The sequence below is a fragment of the Molossus molossus genome, unplaced genomic scaffold (genome assembly GCF_014108415.1).
Source record: "Molossus molossus isolate mMolMol1 unplaced genomic scaffold, mMolMol1.p scaffold_m16_p_11, whole genome shotgun sequence".
In the NCBI taxonomy this organism is placed as follows: domain Eukaryota; kingdom Metazoa; phylum Chordata; class Mammalia; order Chiroptera; family Molossidae; genus Molossus; species Molossus molossus.
Window position 1 is genome coordinate 97626138 of NW_023425346.1, and position 26031 is coordinate 97652168.

A 26031-nucleotide genomic window follows, 5' to 3' on the forward strand; every position below is an offset into this window, starting at 1 on the left:
TGGGATTCTGCCCTAGTCACTCATAGTGCTGGACTGCTTAATAATGCATACATTTTGACTGCCTTGCCTTCCCTGTCTTGCTTCCCCACAACCCTATCAGGGTATTTGTTGCCTCTCAAATAAATTACTTGCACAGAGACCCTTGTCTCAGAGTCTGCTTCTGAGAGAAGTCTAAATGATAACAATGGTGTATAATAATAACTAGTTACATCCATCAAGAATATGCTAATTGATTCCTCAAACCAACCCATTCTACAGGCGGGCAAACAGGCCAGGCGAGGTGACCTAAGAAGCCCAGTGCCTGTGTGATTTTCTGAATGCGCTCCCTCATCTCAGTGAAGGTGCTTGAAAGCTGTGCCGCAAATGGGCTGCACGCAGCAAATGAATAAACGTATGTGTGCGCATGAGAGGGCTCCTGTGCACTGCAGAGTCTTCGTCAGGCTTTTCTGGTGACTTAGAACATAAGCTGGGGTAGCTCTGTCTCTGGACCTACAGTTTTTGTTACCCTGTGCGGGGTAAGCATTGTCGCCTCTCTGATGACGTGCAGGGAATAATCGAAGCAACTTCTGAACTCCTTTGAAACAAGGAACAGTTGGGTGCACTGTGTCCTTTTCTCCCTCTGAGCCTAACACCCTGCCTGGCCTGGCAGATGGTCAGTATGTTACTTTCCTGACTGATCATATTGGGGACCTCGTTAAAATTTAGCCTCTTCTAAGCTAGAAAGAAGTGAAACTTTCTTCCACCAGGTACAGTTAGTTGATTGATTTCTTTCTCTCTGACTCTCTGCATCTCTGTCTCTTTCTCCATTGGTGTCTCAGTCTCTGTGTTTGGGGGAAACATTTCAGTCTTTTTTTTTTTTAATTTTTTAATCTTTATTGATTTTAGAGAGGGAGGAAGGGAGAGAGAGAGAGATAGAAACATCAATGAGAGAGAACATCGGTTGGCTGCCTCCTGCATGCCCCCCACTGGGGATTGGGCCCACAACCTGGGCATGTGCCCTGACCAGGAATTGAACCAGCGACCTCTTGGTGCATGGGTTGATGCTCAACCACTGAGCCACACTGGCTGGGCTTTTTTTTTTTTTTTTTTAAAGTCGTTTATTTTTATTTATGTATTTATTTTTATACATGCCCCTAGCGGGAACCAAACCCGGGACTCTCTGGTCCGCAGGCCGACGCTCCAGCTGCTGAGCCAAACTGGCCAGGGCTCAGTCTTAAGACTAGACTTGAACTTCCTGAGCTTCCTGTGCAAGGCTGTTTAATCCAACTCGACATGAAGAAATGGACGGTTCAGGAGTTTGATGATCTTGGACATTCAGAACCGCAAAGTGAGGAGCAGAACCTGCTGGGAGGGAGTGCTGTCTCACTGGGAGAACAGCCCCTCCAGTTCATTTTAATCAACTCTTCGTGCTTTTTACCTAAAGTGTTCAAATTGCCGGGACTCCCCTGCAGATTGCCCACGACCATATAATTCCAAACAATTGAGTCATAAATCGAACCCAGGCCATTTGGCTCCAGAGTCCCTTCTGTTAGCTGTAACACTGTTCTGTCTCATGGTGATGAAGTAGAGAAAGCTGTTACAGATGAGAAAGCATGATGGGTTGGGGGCAGGGGGATAACATGATGAGACTGGATTTAAATCGGATTGAGTCAGGCATTGTATAAAGTGGACCGAGGGAAACCGTCAGGTGATGGGGCGTGGACTTTGGTGGGGTCGGTCACCATATAGCCTATGCCCTTATTAATGTTGCTGACTTGTCTGGAACATTCTTTGTTTTCTGTTGTTTTAGTGGTCTTAAGTACCACGTGGAAGGCAGAATACCTTGATACTTAAGACAGGCTGCTATGAAAGACAGTGGGACAGTGCCCACGAAGGTGAGCAAACAGGCATTAAGGAGATAGATAATGGTTATGTAGAGCAAGGGAGACAATTTCTTACATGATTATAATGATGAAACGTCTGAGTGTGGAGAACTACCGTGTAAACAGAGGTCTCAGCAGCACTCAAAGGGGAACATGCTCTCGACCCCCAGTTTCGTTTGGAACAGGGTCCCGTTGTGGCTGGTTCTATGAATAGATGCTGGGCTGTAATTACTGGGAGTGGCACAGTATTCATAAAGACTGGATTCCCATTACCCTCTTCATATCATTGGATTCCCGTTTTCATTTTTTATTCATGAAGTCAGTTTTCATTCGTTCGATTGCCTTCCACGAGCACAGGGCATCTTGGGGCCCTCTGATGAAGATTCCAGCCCACACCCCAGGACTCCCCATTGACCTTTCAACTCCGGTAGCTGATGCATTGTGGTAAACTGAACGCAGTGTAATGATGTGAAACTATTATATTAATATTTATTTAAATATTGCCTTAGAATAATAGTTTACATGTTATGCATACAACTATATATTGTACCTAAGCTGTGTAAGTTTTTTGAGATGCATTCATGTATTTCAAAAGAGGGAAAAAAATTACTTTGCAAATCTTTAGTTAATAAATTCCTCTTGTTCATTAAATGCAAATATGTATTATACTATACAATTTTCTTATTTTCAAAAACGATCTTGAAAAATCTGCATTTTGTAGTTATGTTCTCTTGGAGCCTAAGGAAGCTAGTGCCTTTTAGAAAAATAAAACTATGCTAGGAAGTTTCATTAGAACAGAGAATTGTATTATTATTGTGCTGGACTAAGAAGTTCTCATCTAGCCCGGCTGCTGTGGCTCAGTGTTTGAGCATTGACCCATGCACCAAGAGGTCGCAGGTTCAATTCCCTGTCAGGGCACATGCCCAGGTTGTGGGTCCAATCCCCAGTGGGGGGCATGCAGGAGGCAGCCAGTCGATGTTCTCTCTCATCGATGTTTCTCTCTCTCTCTCTCTCTCTCTCTCCCTTCCTCCCTCTCTAAAATTAATAAAGAAAAAAATATTTAAAAAAAAACAGTTTTCATCGATTGGTCCTAGAGTAACGAGCTGAGAAAATAATTTCTTACCTTTGGATTGGAAAGCCGTGAGGGATGAGATTTCTGAGGGAGTTACAGGAAAAGAAGGGATCCAGTTCCGTTCATTCCTGGAGAGAGTAGCCTGTCTGGAAACGGGGGAGAGAGAGGAAAAGCATCTAGTGTTTTGTGTATGTTTTGACTAAGTTCAGGTGGTATTTATGATGCACTAATTTGTTGTCCAGTTCTTGTCATTTAAAAGGCAGAGGAAGTTTTTATGTTTCGCATAAAGAGTCTGCTATTCCCACAGCATATTTGCTTTGTTTGAAGCAATAAAGCACAGTGATCCTCTGTTTCTTTCAGCAAGTGATTTTGCAGTATCTGTAGTTGAATGTGTTGGTCCCAGCCCTGCCCCTGCTGTTGAACCACATACCATTCAACACGTCACATCAGAGGAGCGCAGTGCTAAGACCCTTCAGTGTGACCTGGACGATCTCCTTGTAGTTTCATTTTCTTTCTGAAGCATTATTTTGACCTGAGCTTGTTAAACTATTTCTGAGAGAGAGAGAGCAAGTGAGCGCGCACGCTTGTCTGTATGGTTCTGTGTACCTGTGAGCATGTGTGTTTATATTACATTTTAAGAAGAGAAATGTCCATTGTTAGTCATTAGGGGAATGTAAATCAATAGCACTTCACACCCACTAGGATGGGTGTGATTAAAAACTGGATGAAAACAAGTATTGTTGCTCTGGCCGGTTTTGCACAGTGGTTAGAGTGTCAACCAGAGCACCAAAGGGTTGCAGGTTCAATTCCCAGTCAAGGACCTATACCTAGGTTACGGGTTCAACCCCTAGCCCCGGTTGGGGTCAAACAGGAGGCAACCAGTTGATGTGTCTCTCTCACGTTGATCTTTTGCTCTCTCCCCCGCCCCTCCATTCCACTCTATCTAAAAAACAAACAAACAAAAAAACAAGCACACAAACAAAAAACAAGTATTGTTGAAGATGTGGAGAAATTGGAGCCTTCTACTGCTGGAGGGAATGTAAAATAGTGCAGAAATTTGGAAAACAGTTGAGCAGTTCCTCAAAAAGTTAAACATAGAGTTACCACATGACCCAGCAGTTCTACTCCTAGGTGTGTGCCCAGGAGAACTGAAAACAACACCTGTGTTCCTGTAGAAGAGTTGTGCCTGAGTGCCCATGGCAGGACTGTTCATGTAGCCGAAAGGGGACACGGCCCACATGTCCTTCATCTGATGTGTGGACAAGTGCAGTATGGTATCTCTGTATCATGAAATGTTACTCTGTCATAAGGAGGAACTACTGTTATTAATACATGATACAACATAGATGAACCTTAAAAACTTTATGCCAAATGAAAGCAGCCAGACACAAAAGGCCATTTCAGATTCTGTTGATCTGAAATGTTCAGAATAGGCAAATCCATAGAGACAGAAAGTGGATGAGTGGTTGCCAGGGGCTGGGGGGAGGGGAGAGTGGGGAGCAACTGCTGATGGGTACAGGGTTTCATTCTGGGGTGAGGGGAATGGTCTGGAATTAGATAGTGGTGTTCATTTCGCAGTATACTCTTGTGAGTATACTGTAAGACACCGAATTGTACACTTGAAGAGAGTGAATTTCATGGTATGTGACTTATATCTCAGTTTTTAAAAAAACAAAACTTTAGCCCTGGCCGGTTTGGCTCAGCGGTTAGAGCATTGGCCTGTGGTCCAGAGAGACCCCAGTTCAGTTCCCACTAAGGGCACGTACCTCGGTTGCAGTTTGTCCCCAGCCCTGGTTGGTCATGCAGGTGGCAGCCACTCTACGTGTCCCTTTCATGTCGATGTCTCTGTCTCTCTCTCTCTCTCCCTCCCACTCTATCTAAACAAAAAAAATGGAAAAATATCCTCAGGTGAGGATAAAAAACAAACAAATAAAACAAAGCTTTAAGCATTTAGAAATCAGGCATTAGCAAAGTACTAACCTGAGTGATAGTTGCCAAATGACTTGAACAAACCTACTTACTCTCACCCCTATGACTTTTTAGGGAGTATACTTAAAATATATGGAACTAGTAAATGAAATTGACGAAATGCATGAAAATAGTAATAATGGCAATAGCATTAATCTATCTCAAATATGTACTGATTGATCTTTTCTTGAGTCTTAAAGAAAAACAAAATTTTTAAAAATCTCAGTGAATAATTTATGATTTGTTGCATTTTTAGTGCTTTGGAAGGTTGTTTTCAGAACAGTGTTTGATAATTCCCATGAAGACTGTAGTTTCTTTCTTTCTTGTGAAATTAATTTGGTTACTATCAGATGCCAAATTAGAAATATAATTTATAACTGTTGTATATTCTTGCAAGTTAATACTCTAAATTGTTCTAGAACATTTAATCTGAAACTTGAGATATATACCTCTCGAGTAAATGATAATAATGAACTATTTTCTGCTTTGTTAGTAGAATTGAAAATCACTATAATTAGTTTACTTTTTTTTTTATAAAACTCTTCTCTCCCCCTTGAGACACATTGGTTTCCCAAGTTATGAATTCAGTTTCTTTTGTTTGTTCTAGCCACTTAGTGTTTCTTATTACATACCTGTTAAATTTTTAATTTCTCATTAAAAGCAAATATGGCTCATTTTCCTATCAGTATTTCAAGAAGTCTTCCATTTCTCTCTGTCACAGCCTTGATAGAGAGCTGTCTGGTGTGTATTACTACATAATTAAAATGCCATTTTTTATCAAATAGTTCTGGCAAAGCAGCCTATTAATACATTTGAAATGGATCAGAGGTTAAGTTCTGTGAAGTTGAGATAAATGTTATAAACACTGTACAGGAACTGAAATGGTAAATGGAACAATGTGTGTAGTGTTCCGGGGAAGGTCGCTACAATTGCAGGAAAAGGTCTCAGAGGGAAACATCTCATAGGTATTCAGATCCTTTCACTCAGTCGCATTTATTGTACAATGAAGACATATTTAAAAACACTCATCTTGAGCCCTGGCCGGTTTGGCTCAGAGGTTAGAGCATCGGCCTGTGGAACACAGACACCTGGGTTCGGTTCCTGCTAAGGGCACGTACTTCAGTTGCAGTTTGTCTCCGGCCCTGGTTGGGGTTGTGTGGGTGGCAGCCACTTGATGTGTCTCTCTCACATCGATGTTTCTTTCTCTCTCTTCCCTCCCTCCCGCTTTATCTGAAGATAAATACAAAAATGTCCTCTGGTGAGGATTAACAACAGCAACAAAACACTCATCTGGAGTCATTGGGCAAATAATTATTAAGCAATGACTACATGCCAGTCACTGGACTAGGCTCTGGGTATTCAGTGGTGATCAAAATGGAAAAGACAGTTCTGCCCTTGGCCATTTATGCTGTAATCCTGGAGCTCCTGGCATGGGCGCCCCTGTGTGGCTGAGTCCAGTGACAGAGGCAGAGACCTGGTTGAGATGAGACCAGAGAGGTGGGCAGGGCACCGTTAATCACAAGTGTTCAGTTATGGCGGAGAGTTTGGTCTTCACTCCAACTGGAATGATAAGCCACTGAAGACTTACTGCAGGGGAACCCAACTGTAGCTTTATGACTATTATTCTGAGCAGCAGCAGGAAATGTAATGGTTGGTAGGAGAAAGAAGAGAAACAGAGAATCCAGTTAGTGAGTTTGTGGTAATCCAGACAAATTATGACAGTGGCCTAGACTAGTATAGTGGCCCTAGAGTTAGGAGGAAGTAGATCAATGACAAACTGGAAGAATTAACCAAGTCTTATGGGTAAGTTTTTGAGATAGTGATGTGATGAGGGCCAGGATGTGTAAAGGGTGTTTTGTACATCACTGACTTGAACAACAAGGTACTTGGAGATTCCGTGTCCTGAGATGGGGCAGAAGGGCAGACTTGGAAGGCATGGTCCAGGGTGTTTGGGCACATTGAGTGTGGGGGAGGATGTGTTTGTGAGGTGGGGTGTGCAGGGATTAGCCTGTTTTTCCTTGAGCTGAGTTCATTGGTTTATGGTCCAGATTAGAATATATAAATCGCTTCCAACACCAAACACGTTGTACCAGTTTCCAGCTCATAGATAAATTGCTGTAATCAATCTTGCCTCTGTGGTCTGTCTATAACTCCGCACTCTAAAACTTTCCATGTATATGATGGGCAGGACCAAACAACATTCATTTCACAGTTAACACTTGTTTATATATATGCTTGAATTTCAAAACTTGCTTGTTGAGTTTTAAACAGTTTGGAGCAAATGCTATCTAAAATATCAAAATTGAATATTTCTTTGAAAAAATGAAAAAGGCAAAGAATCCTTTTGAGCATTCTGAGTAGAAATCTTTATTAAATATTTATGTACTATCTTTGTAGGTTTTTAAAGAATTAGGTTACAAGTTTGTTTAAAGGGAAGACAAGTCATATTTTCATGGCATATTTGTCAGAGAAAGCATACACACCCATTGACAGGTCCGCTGGAATTTGGGGTAAATAATCTCTGTTTTAGAATGTAATATGAAGGAGGGACATCAGCCAGTGTCTTGAATGTTACTCTGGGAGACACTGAAAGTAAATGCTGCTGAAAGATGAAGGTGATAGATAAAGACATAAGTAGTATGTCTTATCATTGCATGAATTCTTAATTGCTGGCTTTTCATGTACATTTTATTTTATGTTTTAGGCTCAGCTTTCTGTATAGCTCCCTGGATTCCACATATTCCCATTACCGGGTTAATATCAACCATGCAGCGGAGATCAAGAGGACTTAATGCTGGGCTCCTGCTGCTGCTTTCTCAAATCTTCCATGTTGGGATCAGCAACATTCCACCGGTCACCCTGGCAGCTCTGGCCGTCAACATCTGGTTCTTCTTGAGTCCCCTGAAGCCGCTGCTCGGCTCCTGCCTCAGCGTGGAGAAGTGTTGCCAGGAGAAGGAGTGGCAGCGCCTGCTGCTGTCCCCCTTTCACCACGCGGACGACTGGCACCTGTATTTCAATATGGTCTCTCTGCTGTGGAAAGGGATCCATCTGGAAAGAAGACTCGGAAGCAGGTGGTTTGCCTACGTCGTCACCACATTCTCCCTCCTCACTGGGCTGGTGTACCTGGTCTTGGAATTTGCTCTCGCAGAATTTATGGACGAGCCTGGCTTCAAAAGGAATTGTGGTGTAGGTTTCTCAGGTAAGGCAGACCATTTCTAAGGCAGCAGGCATGAAGACAGGGAGAGAGGTGCGGCTGCTGTCCTTTTACGAAACTTGGGTCCCTGGTTGGTGAAGGACGTGAATTCTGAGTGCCTAAGGGCTGCTGGGGGATGTGTTTTGGAGAGGAGGCTGATTAGTGCACAGGAGGGACATGGATTTTGCTCTGCATCCTTTCCTCTTGAACAGTTTGGACTATGGTCTGCTCAAAGGGAGTTTTGTAGGAGAGGCAATACTGGAAATATGTTCTGGCTCCATCGTGGTGGGACCAGGGAGAAACCCACAGGTGTATTTGTGATGGGCAGTTCTGTAAAAGGATGAGTATGCCCCTTAATAACGTCGTTAAAATCAATGCATCACATGCTACCATGGCATGCTCACCATATTTTAGGAGCCAAGAGAAGTCACACTATATAACTCACGCTATTTAATTTTTATAACAGGTTGCTAGGGAGCTGGCGTTGTCTTGGTTTGGTAGACGAGGAAGCTAAGACTTAGAGAAGTAAGGAACGTTGCTCAAGGTTACACACCTAGTAAGTGATAAGCTGGAATTTGAACTGAGGCTACATGACTTTGACCATGGGTTGCATTGCCTCTCCCTTTAACCCTCACTGGTTCTTTTTTATTTTTATTTTTAAATAAATCTTCACCCGAGGATATTTTTCCATTTATTTTCAGACAGAGTGGGAGGGAGAGAAAGAGAAACATCAATGTGAGGGAGTCACATCGATTGGTTGCCTCCCGCATGACCCCCAATCAGGGCCGGGGACCAAACTGCACGCATTGGTTCTTTTTTATGTATATGTCATGAGACTGAAATTGCCATCAGGGCTTAAATTAGGTGTTCTGAATATTAGAGTGTGAAGGAGGGGGAGGGACAGGGTCCTGGAACAGAAGGGAATCTAACCCTTCCCTATACTTCCCCTGCTACTTCCCCCCTCCCTCTAAGAGGTACCCTCATGCATCTGTTGTGGGAGAAGAAAGAAAATATGTCCTCCCTTCAACATCTTTCCATAGAGGTTAAAAAAAATACATGTGACTTAACATACTTTTTTTCTATTGAGTTAAAATTCACATGGCACAAAATGAACAATTTTGAAGTGTATGAGTCAGTACCATTCCTGGTTTTTATCCTCATTTTATGTGTTATATATTTAGCAGCCTGCCGGAAGTCAGTATTAACTTCTGTTAAGAAACATCAAAAGAAGGCTTGCTTTGAACATTGTCTTTCTACTGAACGCTGGGTCGTCTTGTGAGGAATTATAGTGCGTTTCGAAGCAGAAAGTTGGATGTAGTCAAACAATCATTTTCTCTTTCAACCAGTTTTCTTTGTAAATGTTGATTATCTTCACATTTGGATTGTTGGTAGCTGTGTGCTTCCTTCTCTTTCAGGAGTGCTGTTTGCTCTGAAAGTGCTGAACAACCATTACTGCCCTGGAGGCTTCGTCAGGGTCCTGGGCTTTCCCGTGCCCAGCAGGTTCGGGTGCTGGGCCGAACTCCTGGCCATTCATCTCGTCACTCCGGGGTAAGTGTGTGTTCACTCTGGAGCATGCAACGGAAGGACCTGATGTTCTGTGGGAAGGAACTGGGATAATAATGAGGCAGCTGATTGTTTTTGACAGTGAAATGGATTCTTTGACTGTAAGGGTAGAATCAGTGTCGGGCATTCCTGAGTTTGCAGCCGGTCAGCGACCGAGCTGTGTGACTTCGGTTACTTGAATTACTCGAGTTTTGGTTTCCTCGCCTTTTAAGTAGGAAATGGAGGACCTGATATACAGATTTGAGGACCGATATTAACCAGACTATCAGATCCATTAATTCTAACTACAGTCATCCAAAGAGGCACGTGGACACCACATAAAAATAAAGATGAAAAAAAAACACTAGATATATTGGTCCAGTGCATTTAAACCATTTTAGTTGTGAATTGTCTCAGTAATAAACTCTTTAAACAGAAGGCTTTACTCACAAGCTTGATATGTAAAATGGATCAACTCAACTCTTTTGGGCCAAGAGGAAGCATGGGGCCCCATTCCCTTTGCTTTACCCTGTGTTGCTGAGTCTGCCTCAAAGGCATCTCCACGGACCCTAGAGCTTCAAGGAACACAGTTTAAGAACCGCTGGTGTCTAGGAATGCTGACAGATGAGGACAAGACATTCAGGAAGTCTGCAGGCCCATCACACAGCTCCTGGTGGACACCAGGCTGGTTAGCATTCAGGCCTGGCTGCCGGCCTGCGGCTCCTGCCCGGCGCAGGGGGCTTTTCACTAGGTCCCTTTCTCTGCTTTCTGTGTAGACAGAGGAGGGTGAATAGTATTATCTTTCCACTTCTGCCCCCAGCTTCACTTCTCCAAGTCTGTATCATGCGACTGGAAACCCACGGTTTGTTTGTTTATTTTTACTGTGGGGACCTGGACACTGTTTGGAGATTGGAGAGACCAGAAGAGTCAGGAAAAAGGAAGGAGGATATTTTTCTCTGCTGTTCTTGTCAGACAGGCATGTTTTTTTTGTTTGTTTGTTTTGCCTTTTGTTTGTGTGACTGTGTTGGGTGTCCCACTTCACTGAGAACATTCTCCTTGGGCCGAGTGTCAGCCCGGTAACCTTGAGTCCTTCTTTAATGCTAATCCCGTTCCGGGCCGCCCGGCCAGCTGGGCTGCACAGAGGCGGCCGGTGACCCCTGCACACCGCCCATTTGCAACTGGATTGTTACTTTGTGACAGTCCCTCCAAGAAAGCTTAACAGAATCTTCAAAGTTGTCTTTGAAAAGGGGTCCTGTAGTGTCTGCCCCTTATCTGAACAACCCTCCCTGTACCCTTGTCACTCACAGCTCCCCAACTTGCTTGATGTGACTTGCTTCTCTGCGTAGGGACTTGTATGTGACAGCAACACCCAACATTCATATGAAAATCACTCCCAAGGGTGCTTGAACTTTTTATTCTGTAATGAATCCTTTGAATGGCACCGCCTTTAATATTCTCCTTCAACTCTTTCTGAAGACTCTCATCCTCTGCTTTATTTTTTTAGGGTCCCCCTTTCTACATGGACAAGGCATGGTTGAATTTGTATGTAATATGCTTATTCTGCATGGCAGGACCTGGGAACTAAATGAAATTTCTTATCTTTGAGGTGTGAAAGAATACACCTTTTGTCCTTTAAGATTTGACTACCTTGTATGATACACTGCTGATCGCCAAGCGTCTCCTTAAAGCATGCATCCAGGTAGACACCGAGCTAACCGCTGGTCCAGGAAACCCGAGCAGCAAGTGCTTCTCTGAGATGGATCTTGGAAGAATGGAGGAAACCAGAGCTCTCTGCTCTACATTGTTATTCTCCTGGTGGTTGTCAATTAGAATTTTCATTGGGAAAACACTGTAAATCTTCAGAACAAAGCCTGCTTTGTTATCTGACTTAATGAGCTGCCCTTCGGGAGAAAAAATGAAATCTGCCAAGCAAACATTTGGTGGGCCTCTGTATTTTATGAAAGCCCTGGAATTAGTTATTTCCCCTAGTTAGGAGTTTTACGGAGGGAGCCTCTCTAAACAGCAACCCTCAGGCATTGTGCGGGGCGTGACCGGCACGGGGAAGGACCCACACTCGGCGTCTTTGCGGTGCTTTTGCTCTTCACAGTGCTTGTGTGTGTCTCGTTTCAGCAATCGCTTTGCCTCGCCTGTCGTTTCATTTCTCCGCGTGTCCTGGGACGCTGGAGAGGGTTGGGTCTGGTGGCACCGGCTCTGGAGTTGGTTCAGGAGGGAGGGGTGCGTGCTGCCTCCTCCCACACGAGGCTCTGGCCCTTCCCGCCTCTTACCCCCCACCTTCTGCTGATGGAAGGAAGGGGAATCTGATGCCAAGTGTTACTTACTAGCCCAAAATACTAGCCCAGATTATAAGCCTCTACAGTTTCTCTGTGAGCCTAAAGCCACCTAGTCTGAAAACTGCAGCTCAGAGACATGCAGGTTGTCCAGAGTAAGACAGCCACTCGGTGAGCACATGAGAGGGTTCTCGTCAGTTGTGCGAGGACCTGGGCGCACATGCTAGCCACGGGACCTCAGACAAGTCACACGGCCTCTCAGCCTCATGCCTTCACCTGTAAGAGGGAGTGTGCTTGTCTAGCCGCGGGACCTCAGACAAGTCACACGGCCTCTCAACCTCATGCCCTCACCTGTAAGACGGAGTGTGCTTGTCTAGCCACGGGACCTCAGACAAGTCACACGGCCTCTCAACCTCATGCCCTCACCTGTAAGACGGAGTGTGCTTGTCTAGCCACGGGACCTCAGACAAGTCACACGGCCTCTCAGCCTCATGCCCTCACCTATAAGACGGAGTGTGCTTGTCTGTTTCACGGCAGTTTTAAAGAGTCAGAGAGGTCATCCACATGACAGTGCTTTGTTAAGGAGGCAGTACTTAACTCATCATTTTTACTGTGAGATAAATCACCGAAAGTGAGCCGTGTCCCTGAAGGGAATCATGCCTGATTTCTCTTTCTTCCTAAAGTTAATAAAATAAACCGCTGTTAGTTAGTCTTGTTTGTTCGAGTTCTCTCCCTTCCTGTTCCTTGTTCCTACTTGACTTTTCCCTCGAGTGACAGCAGTCTAAAGTTCCCATGAGCTACTTTTAAACACAGAGCAAGCAGCCCGGCCACATCTGGACTCCAGGAGACAGTCAGGTACACCAGGGCAGTTCTGAAAACAGAGCCCCCTGGCTTTGGTCCTGCTGCACTGCGAGTGCTTGGGGGGGCGGGGGATGGCAGACCCGACTAAACACTTCTTGGCTGGATCGACCAAGTGAGAAAAGGAAATGTAATGTATTTTTTGCTTGTTCCATTTTTTTAATTGTAAAAGTTTTCCACCATCAAGTTGCTGAACCATTTGAAAGTAAGTTGCAAACACCATGATAACGTCACTCTTAAAAATGTTAGCATGAAAAAAAAAAAAAAAAAAAAAACCCAAAAAACGTCAGCATGCATCTCCTAATGGTAAAAATACGCTTTTGTATAACCACATTGCTGTGGCTGCATACTGGAGAAAATGAACAGTGATTCCCCAGTGTTGTCTAGTATTAATTAATTCATATTCAAATCTACCTAGTTTTCCTTTTTTAAAATATTTTTTTTTTATTATTGATTTTTAGAGAGAGAAGAAGGGAGAGAGAGAAACGTCTATATGAGAGCTCAACATTGATTGGCTGCCTCCTGCGCGCCCAACCACTGGGGATTGAGCCCGCAACCTTTAGTGCACGGGACGATGCTCAATGAACTGAGCCATACTGGCCAGGGCCCCAGTTTTCAAAATATCTTTTGTAACTATTTTGTTTTTTTGGACGAGGGTGGTGGTGGGGGTGAGGGGGCATGAGGTAGGACCAGATCGAGTCAAGGTTCACATGTTGCATTTGATTATTATATATCTTTGTTTTCCTTTACTTCATTTTTCCATGACATTGGAAATAGACATCATGGAAAGTTTTGGGTTTTTTTTCTTTTTTGTTTTCTTTATTGATTTTTAGAGAAAGAGGAAGGGAGAGGGAGATAGAAACATCTATGGGAGAGAACATCAATTGGCCACCTTCTGCATGCCCCCCACTGGGGATTTGGCCCACAACCTGGGTATGTGTCCTGACCAGGAATTGAACCAGCAACCTCTTGGTCCACGAGTCGATGCTCAGCCACTGAGCCATACTGGTCAGGTGTCATGGAAAGTTTTTGAAGAGAATAGATCTCTTGTTTTGTAGAATGTCCCATGTTCTAGATTTCTCTGGGTGTTTTCTTGTAAGGATATTTAACTTATTTTTCTGTGAACTGGAAGGTAGGGCTAATGGCTTAATTACATTCTGATTAAACTGTTTTGGGGCAATAATACTTCGCAGGGTGATGCTGTACACTTTGTATTGCATCACATCAGAAAGGATCATGATACCAGATTGCCCCTCTATTAGGAATTCTGAGCATAATCACCTGATTAAGGTAGTCTCTGTTGTAAGGGGACATCTATCCTTTGGTAATTGCAAGTTATATGTGGAGCGATATTTGGACATCATATAGATAGCTTGTCTTCAGTACCCTTCTTCCTTGTGGTTTAGGAACATTGATCACGGCCCTTGTCTGAACTGGTTGTTTCATGGGGAGTCGTGAAGGGGGACTTCCCGATCCTGACGTTCCCTCCACGAAGTTCACAGCCCAAGGCCGAGAACTGAGGAAGTGGCTGTTCTGTCAGGGGCAGATCTCAGTTTTGCAGGATTGAAACTTACTCAGTTTTGTGGGTCCTCGAGAAAGAAATACAAAATTAGAAACAGAAAAGTAAAAATGTTAAGTGAGAAAAGAAAGCCCAAGTTTATAAGTTTTTAAGAGCCAACTAATACTATACACATTACAAAATCGTAAACATTGTGAACTCCCTGGCGTGCCTCTGTAGAGTTTTCTCCCACAGGTTCTGCCTGTGTACACTGAACTCTTCTTCATGCGACGCTGACCGGGCATGGGCGTTTCTGGGGAAGGACTAGCATGGCCCATCAAAGTCAGTGTTTTCATTATTGAGAGTTCAGGAAAGCTTTCTCAACTCATGTACATTTTTGGAGTTGTTGTCATATTTGGGGGAACTTCTGGCATTTTTGCCAAAAAAGAAAGAGAAAGCTGACGGTGCCTTTATACTCCCATGCACTGCGTTCTCGAGCGCATCCCTCACAGAGAACTGCGGAATGTCTGTTTTAGCTGTATAGTCTGTGTAGTGATGGGAACTGAAGTCTCCCCTTACCTTTTTGCATGCTTGGTGACTGGGAGAATTTTCCAGACTCTGGGTTCTGACTCCAGCATGATGGCCGACGCTCGAGAGAGGTGTGGGGTGTCCACTCCTTTGCTCTCTGAGAATTCAAGCTAAGGATGCACAGAGGGTATTAGGAGTATTTCTGGAAGCTGTTTCTACACACGAGTGACTAACAGTGACCTAACCTGCACTGAAATGACTGAACCATACACATAAGCCCCACTGAACCCAAACTTAATGTATCTTCAATTCGACTTCCCTTTATTCAAATCCTGAGCACGTCTGTGGCTGCTCCAGTGCCACCTGGCTGGGGAGGAAGTGTGACAGAGAGGACGCTGGGGTGGAAAGAGAGAGCAGTTTTAGCAGGTTGTGGTTAAGATATCTCATTTTCACAAATGTTACAAAAACATAAGACCCTGTGAACATGTTGGTTGTACCCCTCCCACAGCTGTGAAGGGTCCCTGGCAAGGGAGGGGGCTGATGCTTCATGAGCTTCTTGGCAAACTCACTTGTGGGCTCTGTTGAGAGGGTTGTCCCAGTGGGGACCGTGGGGAAGGGAAGACATGACTCTGCAGAGTCTTGTAGACTGCGGGCTGATGGAGGGACGAGGAGTGGAGGTTCTGTCGATTTGAAAACAGAGCTGTGTGAATGGGAACTGGTATCAGAAGGCAGGATCCTGGAGTTTATTTTACTGATGACATGGTCCTGAGCATGTCTGTGGGGGTATGAAACTGAGGAATGGCAGAAGGGAGGGTCATTGGAGCCAGGAGGTTACAGGGTTGTGGGTTTAGGTGTTGGATGGATAGTCTACATGGACAGTGAAATTACTCAGGATGGTTGGAGGAAGTAGGGTAGAAATGAAGATAGATTATTCCAGACTCTTCCACGGATGTCGGAAAAGAAAACCAGAGGCAGATAGTGGAGAGCGTCTATGTTAGTTTCTCATTGCTGCTGTAACACATTACCACAAGCTTGGGAACTCAGAACAACTGAAATTTATTCTTTCAAGGTTCTGGAAGCTAAATATCTGAAATCAGTGTCACTGGGCTGAAGTCCAGGTGTTGACAGGGCTGTGTTCCCTCTGGAAGCTCTAGGGGGGATTCTGTTCCGTGCCTCTTCCAGCTTCTGTGGCTGCCAGCATCCTGGCCCGTGGCCACAGCACTCCACAGCCTCCAGGGTCACCCTGCCGTCTCCTCTCCGATCTGTGTCAGATCCTCCTCTGCCTCTCTCTTATCAAGACACTTGTAATTGCATTTAAGACTCACTGTGTAATCCAGCGTAACTGCCCCATCTCAAGATCCTTAACTACACTTAGGGATTCCTTGCCATATAAGGTCACATTCACCAGTTCATAGGACATGGGCATCTTTTTTTCTTTTTTTGATGGGGGTAAGGGAGTCATATTCAGACAACTGCACCATCAAAGTTGAATAGATGATGGGGAAATACGAAAATACCAACCATGTGTGTCCTGGCCTTTGGGAGTTTGTTTTTCTTCTCTCGCTGGTGTAACCTTTCTCCTTGTGAATTCCTGGTTGTCATTCAAGACCCAAATCAAGTAATATCTATTCTGTGCTGCTTTTGCCGACTCCCCCAGGCAAAGTTCATCACTTCTTTTCCCTCGTTCCCATAATGTCGATTTCTCCACCATAAGCACTTTTTCCAACATCATTTATTCCTTTTCTTTACTTCCTCTCTAGGTTTGGAGCTTCTTGTGACTAAGAAATGTTTCTTATTCATCTTTGTATTTTAATCATCTGCCTTACACATAGTGGGCACTGAGTAAATCTTTATGGTTGAATGAATGTAAGTTGAAGAACATCAGTGTGATGGTTAATTCTTAGGTGTCAACCTGACCGGTACACAAGATGCCCAGATATCTGATTACACTTTATGTCTGGGTGTGTGTGTGAGGATGTGTTCAGAAGAAATTTGCCTTTGAATCGGTGGACTGGGTGAAGCAGATTGCCCTCCTCAGAGTGAGTGATCGTCCAGTCTACTCAGGGACCGAATAGGACAAAAAGGCAGCGGGAGCAGGAACTCTCTCTTTCTGCCTCTTTGGGGCGAGACATTGGTCTTCTCTTGCCCATTGGTGCTCTTGGTTCTCAGGCCCTTGGATTCAGACTGGAATTCATATCACTGGCTTTTCTGCATCAAATAGCTTGCAACTAGCAGATTGTGGGACTTCTCAGCCTCACCGTGAGTTCAACTAGGTCATGCTGCGGTTTGAAGCGCCAGGTGAGACCGCTGTGGACCTAGGTGTATCGTAGACCATAGGATCTCTGCCTGGAAGCTAGCAGTGAGGTTGGGGACGTGAAGTAGAAGATGGCTGTCACACCAGCCCCTGTTCCATATGTCCTCTTCATACTTTTTCACTCCACCGCCAAGAGGTGGCATCCTGTTATTCACCTTGCCCTGAATTGGGTGGATTTGTAGCCAGCAGACGGCAGCAAAAGTGCCACATTACTTCTGAGACACTTAAGTGGCTTCTTGCTTTGTAAGCTGACACACCTGCCCCTGGAGAGGTCCAGTGTCCCTGACTCCACCATACCCTGAGCGGAGGCCCAGCCATCAGTGGCGTCAACACCAGCATGAGTCAGCAGATACGGCCATGAGTCCGCCCAGCCTGGACATTGTGCAGCAGAGCCTGGGCTGTCCCTTTGTCCCCCATCTGAATTCCTGACCCCCAGAAGCTGAGTCAAAGACAACGCTTGTTATATGCCACTACGTTTGGGGAGATTTGTTCTGCAGAAGCTGTCATGGCAACATGAGTTGAATGAAGAGAAAAGGGGGGAAGGTAAAATGAAAATCAGGGTACAAAGGACAGTGTTTGGGAAGCAAAAGATAGAGACTTGGGGACGAGTCCATGCTGAGATGCTGTGGTTCACCCAGCAAGTGACAGGGCTGAAAAGCAGTGGTTTCCATGGTGGGTTCTAACCCTTTAAAAGATCCTGAAATCTGCCCTGGCTGGTTTGGCTCAGCGGTTGGAGCGTCGGCCTGCGGACCAGAGAGTCCCGGGTTTGGTTCCCACTAGGGGCACGTACCAAAAAATAAAAAATAAAGAGATCCTGAAATCATTTTAATGGTGTCCCTTTGAAGCACCTACTAGTTTATACCAGAGGTGATAAATACATGTACAGAGTCAGCGCATTTCAGTGGACGAGATTGGTGCAGGGCCTGGTGGCAGCGAGAACGGGCTGTGATGACAGATTTTGCTGATTTATTGTCTTTTGTTAGATGAATATTACGTGTTCACGAGGCTTACTAGTGACTGCCGACTCCCGACATAGCTGTGTGTGCATGAGGGTGTGTGCCTGAGAGGTTTAGGCTTCACCCAAACCAGAAATGGTAATCAGTTATAAACAACACTATTAATAAAATCCTTTGAAAAATCAAAAGAAGGGGTTATCTACAGCAAAGAAAATGTGTTGTCAAAGTTAGTGTATTTCCCCAAATATAAGTATAATATTTCTTTCTAAACTTTTTGAATTTAGTACTATTACCAACAGCTTAGTAGAAAAAGAAATGGATACAGAGTTAAAGTGTATATTGGGGGGTTGTATAAACAAGCAAGTGCTAAACATGGAAATGCGTTGATACCCAAATGGAGAGTGCCTGAGAGAGACACTTCTTCACCGGAATGGCCTGGCGGGTGAGGGCTGAGGAGGAGCTGTGTCCCCTGGGGCTGGGCAGCTTACGGCAGCTCGTTGAGGGGAGAGGGCTGCTGTCTGGGATTTAGGGTGCTCAGGGATGGGTTAAGTTGTTTCTCAAGAAGTTATGCTAATGTATTATGCCATTTTTTGTCCATTTTAGCGCCAACTGGCCTACATTGAGTATCATTATTTACAAAAACAACACTAAGCAAACAGTAAAACTTTGCCCTGGTCAAGGTGGCTTAGTTGGTTGAGCATCATTCAATGCACCAGGAGGTCGCCAGTTCCATTCCTGGTCAGGGCACGTGCGCAGGATGCAGGCTTGATCCCCAGTGAGGGGTGTTCAGGAGGCAGCTGCCCAACGTTTCTCATGTTGATGTTTCTCTCTCCCCACCTCTCCCTCTCTCTCTAGAAAAAAAACAAAAACAAACTTTTTTAGTAGGTATAATGTGATGTTGCCAAGTTGTTTGATGTGCATATATATGTATGTATGTTTATGTGTGTGCGTGTACACACGAATGTGTGTTTATTGTCAAGGATGAGCATTTTCTGAAGCATTGGTTTCCTGTTTATATTGCACAATCACATCTTTTTTCTTTGTATCTACTGGGACTGTTGCATGTATATGGAATTGACATTCATCTCTGATTTATTTCCTGGAAACATGGTTTTGGAGCCTGTTAAAGAGTTCAGTTTGAATCAACATTCCAAGACTGTCCTGAGCAGAGTTTGTGAAGAAGAGGGCTGTCCGTTTGTACATTGCCTCCCTCTTGTCTTTGCGGGCTCCCATAAAGGAAAGTTGTGTGTGTTACAAAGAGTTAGTTAATTTGTCTGTCTCCCAGGAGGGCTTAGAGTTGAATAGGACTCGAGGTGAGAGCATTACCTAACCAGATTATGATTACGTGGAGTTTTTTGTGAGATGAGGAGAAATCTTGAGGCAGGGAACTTCCTGTCCCACTAGAATTGGAACTCTTTGAGGAAAAGGGGTGTATAAGCCATCTCTCTGGCTCTGGAGTCAAAACTTGTGGAAAGAGGTCTAGACCCAGCCCTGGCCTGGACATCTGGACAAAGTGATCAAGCCCATTTTGATGGCTGTAGGAAGAACTCTAAGCTGAACAGGAGGCACAGGGAGAACAGAAAAGACAATTTTATCTCAATACTGAGTTTTCTTCACTTGATCTCTGATAAGAGATTTAGTATAACATTTTTTTAAATGGTTAAGTCACATAAATAATTAAACTAAAGAGAAGTAGGATCTAAATGAATGTGTAACCTAATTTCTCCACTCCTAATTGAAAGAACAATGTATTCATTGTAGAAGAGTTAAAAGCATATAAATGTTATGTACTTATTTATTTTATTGGTTTTAGCGAGAGGTGAAGGGAAAGGGAAAGAGGTAGAAACACTGATGAGAGAGAACATTGATTGGCTTCCTTCTGCATGCCTCCCACTAGGGTTTGGGTCCACAACTTGGGCACGTGCCCTGACCGGGAATCGAACCAGTGACCTCTTGGTGCATGAGTTGACGCTCAACCACTGAGCCACACTGGCCAGGCAAAGGCATATAAATGTTTGACGAAAAAAACAGATTTCCCATTATCTCCTACCCAGAGAAAACTACTATTAACATTCTGCTATCTCAAACCCCGGCCCTCATGCACAATTATGTCTTCTATACTTTCATTTAACTTGTTATAAGTACAGTTCTTCAAAAGCCTCTGTTTTAATGGCGGCATAATGGTGCCTGTTGTACTTTCTTTAGTTTATCTTCTCTTTCACTAATTTTACTACCTAATCATTCAGATTACAAGCAAGGATGTCTGTTAAAGCATTGTCTTGGCTCCCAGGCTTGAATATGTCCTTGGAGTAGATTCCCAGACATGGAATCACGGGTTAAGTGTTTGAATTATTTTCAGGTTGTTTATATACATTGCCAACTGCCTATGGAGGTACCCACTTCCTCACTTCCTGGCCATTCTGAATATTCTCTGACGTTTTCAAGAAATTTTGCATGTGACGGAAGTATTTTATTGATGTTATTTACAATTCTTTTTATTAGTGAAATAGGACACCTTTTTTTTTTTGTAAGTTGTATTTCCCTGTGCGTGGTTCATCTGTTCTCGTCCTGTGCGTCTTTTCAAGAAGCTGTGATTGCTTAGTGTTACTGATGGTGTATTAAATTCCAAGAGGTTCTTCTTCTTAGATTATATATATACTGAGAGCCCTTAAGTACACACTACAATTTCAGGTCCTATAAATAATAACTTAGGCAATGCTTATGGGGAATTTTTTTGCTGTTGTTAATAGATAATGATTTATTCTAAACTATAGCTAAGAGCAGAAAGTCTTTTACATGGAAAATAAAGAAAGGACATGATGGGTTTTTTGGGGGTAGGTCGAAGACATAGGTTTTATTTATGTATATATTTAAAATAAATTTTATTTTTCAGAATGGTTTTAGATTTGCAGAAAAATTGGGACTTTGTACAGAAAGCTCCCATATAACCTGCACCCAGTCTTACCTAATTTTTATCTTAACATTAGTATAGTAAGTATGTTTGTTATAATTAATGTGCCAATATAGACACATTATTATTAACTAAAATCCATACATCATTCAGAGTTCCCTAGTTTTTACCTAATGTCCTTTGTCTGTTCCAGGATCCCATTCAGGACGACACGTAACATTTAGCCTGACACGCCTTCCTGTGTTAGCGTGGGCTGCTCTACCACCAGCACCATACACGGGTTTAATAACAGAAATGTATTTCCTCCCAGTCCTAGAGGCTAGAAGCCCAAGACCAAGGTGACAGCATGGCCAGGTTCTGGTTTGTCGTTCTCAGTGTGCCCTCAGGTAGCAGGGAGAGAAAGCGTGAGGAGAGCCCCCGTACTCTCTGGTGTCTCTTTTTGTAAGGGCACCAATGCCATCGGCAAGGCCCTCCCTCTCTCTTTGTAAGGGCACCAATGCCATCGGCAAGGCCCTCCCCTCATGGCCTCATCTCAGCCTCGCTGTGTCCCAAAGGCCCCGTCTCCACCACCATCACAAGGGGAGTAAGGGCTTCAGCAAAGGGTGAGGACACCATAGCAGCGTCTTTTCGTTGTGACAGTGAGTTTTATTTTTGAGGAAGAGTTATAAAGTGTCATTCTTGAATGTCTGTGTGAATGAGTGTGAACTTCCTCTCATTTGTCCTCAGGTGATTCAGAAGCAGTGTTCAATTAGCCACATAGCATGGTTTCTAAGCAAGTGTTAATTCAGGTGTCTGAACACAGATTGTCTTCTGTAATTGGACCGCCCTGCTGCGGTTCCACTTTAAGGTGTCTGTGTCATACACAGAGGCAGAGATGAGAAATTTCCATCTCAACGCAAATGCAACAGCGTGGCGGACCCCTGCTGTCTTCAAATCAGTCAGCCCTTCTTTGGGGCTGCTTTGCCCAGTCGGCTGGTGCGGGAGAGCAGAGAAGAGCAGTGGGTAGAAATCAGGAAGCAGCTGTTTTGCAGGTGAACACAGAGTTGGCAGGAATAAGGTTCACTACCCAGGTGGAAGCTAATTGGCCATCACGCTGTGATGTGAGGGTGGGTGTGTGGATGGCAGCACCTACCTAATCTGTACTTAACTAACTAGGCTTGTTAATGATCAGTTCTGGTGACTTGGTGACAGGTGCAAGATTTGGGTTTACTATATTGGATGTCTCAGGTAATGATGACTGAAGGTTATTTTAAAAAGATACTTCTTTTTTTTTTAATTCAAGGAAAGTCATTTGTCCTAGGTTAAAAGGTGATATCAATAAGTGCATCTTATTAAATTGAAGAGTCTCTGTAATGTGTTTTACAGAAAAGGGGTGTTTTTAATCTCAAAAGTTAATTACCAAAAGGAACAATTATTTTGACTTGATTTTTTTCTCTACTTAATATTTTTTTTATTAAAAAATAATGAACCCTGTGAAGCACATTTATTTCCCTTTGGAGTATTTAGAATATGCACTTTGGCCTATTTGGATTTTTTTTTCCAAGAGACACTGTTAGAGATAAATGTTATACAATTAAATATTCACTCTCAACTAATAAGATGATAAATCACATCTCTGGAGATTTCGGATGTATTTACTCAATCCTTCCCATTTCAGTATAAGGAGAAGTGTTTTTAAATAGAAAGTTCTTTATATTTGCTAATTTCCCCCTTCCTCTTCTGCAGTATTAAGTGATTTTTAGTTAAACGTCATGGGAGCTAAATAGGCAAGAGGACTGTTTTCCATTTACATTCAGGTTTGGTTCAAATTATGCAAAATGCAGACAGTCTGCACTATGAATTGAAATCATTAGTCCATCAATTATTCTGTGATAACCAGCTGAGAGCAGTGCAGTCTCTGAACATCCCTTCCATTTAAAGTGGGCTTCTCATTAGCTTATAGGAAACATAAAATAATTTGATTCTAATTTATCTCTCTTAAGTGGACATGGTTCCCCTCTGAATTAAAGAGAGGAGCATTTTAATTTTGTAGTCATTTATAACACATAGGTCAAGTAAATAAGTTTTATTTCTAGTAATCTATGTCTCTTCTATTGTTTATATTATCATAGTTCTTTGATTCTAAAACACTCTTGTTTTTCTACATTTTTCCAGGACAAAGTAGGTCACAAACATAATAATAAATAAATAGACCATAACATAGGAAAGATAATATCAAAAATCAGTAGGGAAAATAGGATTATTTAGTAAATGGTACTTGAATTTTCTAATCATTTGGAAGAAAGTCAAGGTAGAGCCTTACCTCGCTTGTAGTCCAAAACAAAATTTTAATAGATTATGTTTAGAGGACTAAAATATAATCTCGGAAAAATGTCTAAGAATGTGTGAAGAAAAATGTTCAGTTCTTGAGTGGGGAAGAAATACATAAAATACATTAAAATAATCAACACAAACCCAAATGAAGGCAAAAGCAAGAAAATGTCTTCAGATCCAAGTACATTATAAATCGAAATGAAAGTCTGGGGAGTTGGAAATAGGAAGACGAGTCATATCTCTGATGAGCAGTGATGACCGCAGGAAAAACACCAATGGGCACACTGGAGAGTCCATCAGTGGACATGATACAGAAAAACATCAGTCAGTGGCAAAAAAATTCAAGGGCTGTAAAAGTTTATGCTCTTTAATTCAGTAATTAACTTTCTAGGAACCTATCCCAATTGTAAATAACCAGGAATAAACAAAAAATTGACGTAAGCGTATTTATTGTCATGAAATATTGGAAAATTGGAACTCACTTAAAGGTCCAATAGTAGGTAAATGAATTAATAAATCATGATGCAACAGAATATTGTACAACCATTGACATGCTATTTTTTAGAAGTTATTATTATGCTTTTAATCCTCACCCAAGGATGTGTTTAGAGAGAGAAAGGGGGAGGAAGAGAGAGAGAGAGAAAGAAACATTGATCACTTGCCTCTTGTATGTGCCCTAACCAGGAATCAAACCCACAACTTTTTGGTGTATAGGATGACACTCCAACCAACTGAGCCACCCAACCCGGACTAGAAATTATTTTCATAGAATTGGAAAATTCTCAATATAAGAATAGAAAGTAGAATACGAAGTATTATATGTAATGTGATTTGAATTTTTTTCCCAAAGTAAGAATAGTCATAAAAGGACTAGAGAGAAACACGTAAAAATATTAGTAGTGGTTAACATAAGGTTATGGAATTATTTATTATGTTTTTCCTTCACTTTGTTTTTGCCAAATTCTTTGTAGTGAGCATGCATTATTTGCAGTAGAAAATTGAGTTACTAAAATGTAAATACATAGGAACATATTTTCCTGAATCCTAACTTACTTGTCTCTCCCAAGTTCGAGGAGGACAGGGGTATGGCCCTGCTGCTTTTCCTCAGTGCCTAGCACAGTGCCTGGCCCGCCAGAATCACTCAATAAACGCATTCACAAACGTTCGTTAGACAGAGCCAGCGTGTGGGGTGGCGACCCAACTAAAGAGAACAGGCAAGTGTAAATAGCTTAGCTATGGCCCGAGTCCGGAGGTCTCAGGTGGGTCAGGAAGGAGGAGCTCATCCAGGATCTGAGTGGAGATCTGGAAGGCGAAGTCGGATGCCGGTGACGCAGCCTTCAAACAGCTGGAGAAGGCATCTCAGCAGCTGGGCGAGCAAGGCCGAGCCGTGCATGGCCTCCACGCACACAGACGACGTCCCTGCAGGAGGCAGACGGACTGTTAGGTTACAGACATTTTGGAGACCCTGTTCTCTGATCACAAAATATCAACGACTTAAAAAACTAAATCTGAGCAAAAGGAAACAACAATCCCATTAATCATACTCGGAAATTTAAATACCTCCTTGATAGAGAATACATTTTTGCAAAAGACTTTAGAAATGAACAGTAGGAACACTCCATATCCAACCTGTGGGCTAGGGAAAACTCTTAAATGCTTTTTATCATCTAGCAAAGCTTAAAAGGAAATCGTTTAAGTCCTCCACTTATGGAGCTAGAAAAATAACAAAAAGGTTAGAGGATGTGTAATTGGTACTGATGAAAGCAAAATTTAATAAACTAAAAAGGGAAAAAAATGTAGAATTCATCTTTGAAGAGCCACGTCCTTGAAAAGACAAGTCAAGTGGGAAGCCTGTCGCAAATAGACTACAAAACTCAGAGGGAAACTCGGAGCAGTAGATTTTAAAAAGAAGATAGAAACATAGAAATGCAGAAAGCTACATCCACTTCTAGAAGGATGTATATTTTGAGAGGGGTTTTTTTTTTGTGTGTCTTAAGAGATAACCGTGTGCGTGAGTGTGTGCATGCATGTGTGTGTTAAAGCTTTGAATTAATTTATAAAAACTAAATTTTTTTTAAAAAGAAAACATGGAAATTTTGTGATCCAAACAATATTTATGTAATACTTTAAAAAGTCTTGAGTTTCCCTGATGTATTCCAACTGCTGCACCACTATAGCATCAGAAGTTGTAGAGTTTATTGATCAGTTTGTTTTTACATTCAGCATTTGTATTAGTTTCAGGTGTGCAGCATTTGACCCCTTCTTACCTGGAGAACACCCAGTTATAGTGTCAGTTTGTGGAGGACTTATGACCCTGTAACTTTCGAGGGGTAACTCCAGTGCAACTGACATTGTGCAGATTTTGGTGAACCAGTTCATCGTACCCTGAGGGTGGTATGAGTCCATTGGATAATGTATACCAAGTAATTCCGCCCTGAACAAAGGGTCACATTTCTGGCTCCTCCGAGTGCTCCCGTGACGTGTGAGGCAACAGGGGGTAAAAATACTCGTGGACTTGCTAGTGAAAGACGGTGCGTACAGAACCTGCTCCACTAGCACATATTTTTATAGATGTTGAAAATGCTGTTGTCAAACAGTATTTTAAAAGCTGTCAGGTGTGTGTGTGTGTGTGTGTGTGTGTGTGTTTCAAATGAGTTTTGAATAATTCAGTACTAAGCAGGCAGCAGAAAAACGACTTTATAAGCTTCTATGCTCTTTTGTACTGAAT

General features: G+C 42.9%; 1 protein-coding gene across 7 annotated transcripts in view; it reads left to right on the forward strand.

Moving 5' to 3' along the window:
* The first annotated feature begins 7606 nt into the window (after positions 1–7606).
* Positions 7607–26031, forward strand: part of RHBDD1 (rhomboid domain containing 1) — a 97261-nt gene continuing 78836 nt past the window's right edge. For all 7 annotated transcript variants that reach the window (XM_036254273.1, XM_036254278.1, XM_036254280.1 and 4 more), the window contains exons 1-2: positions 7607–8101; positions 9511–9643. In XM_036254273.1, coding sequence (XP_036110166.1) covers positions 7669–8101; positions 9511–9643 — 566 coding nt within the window. In that variant the 5' untranslated portion in view covers positions 7607–7668. The remainder of the gene's footprint in view (positions 8102–9510; positions 9644–26031) is intronic.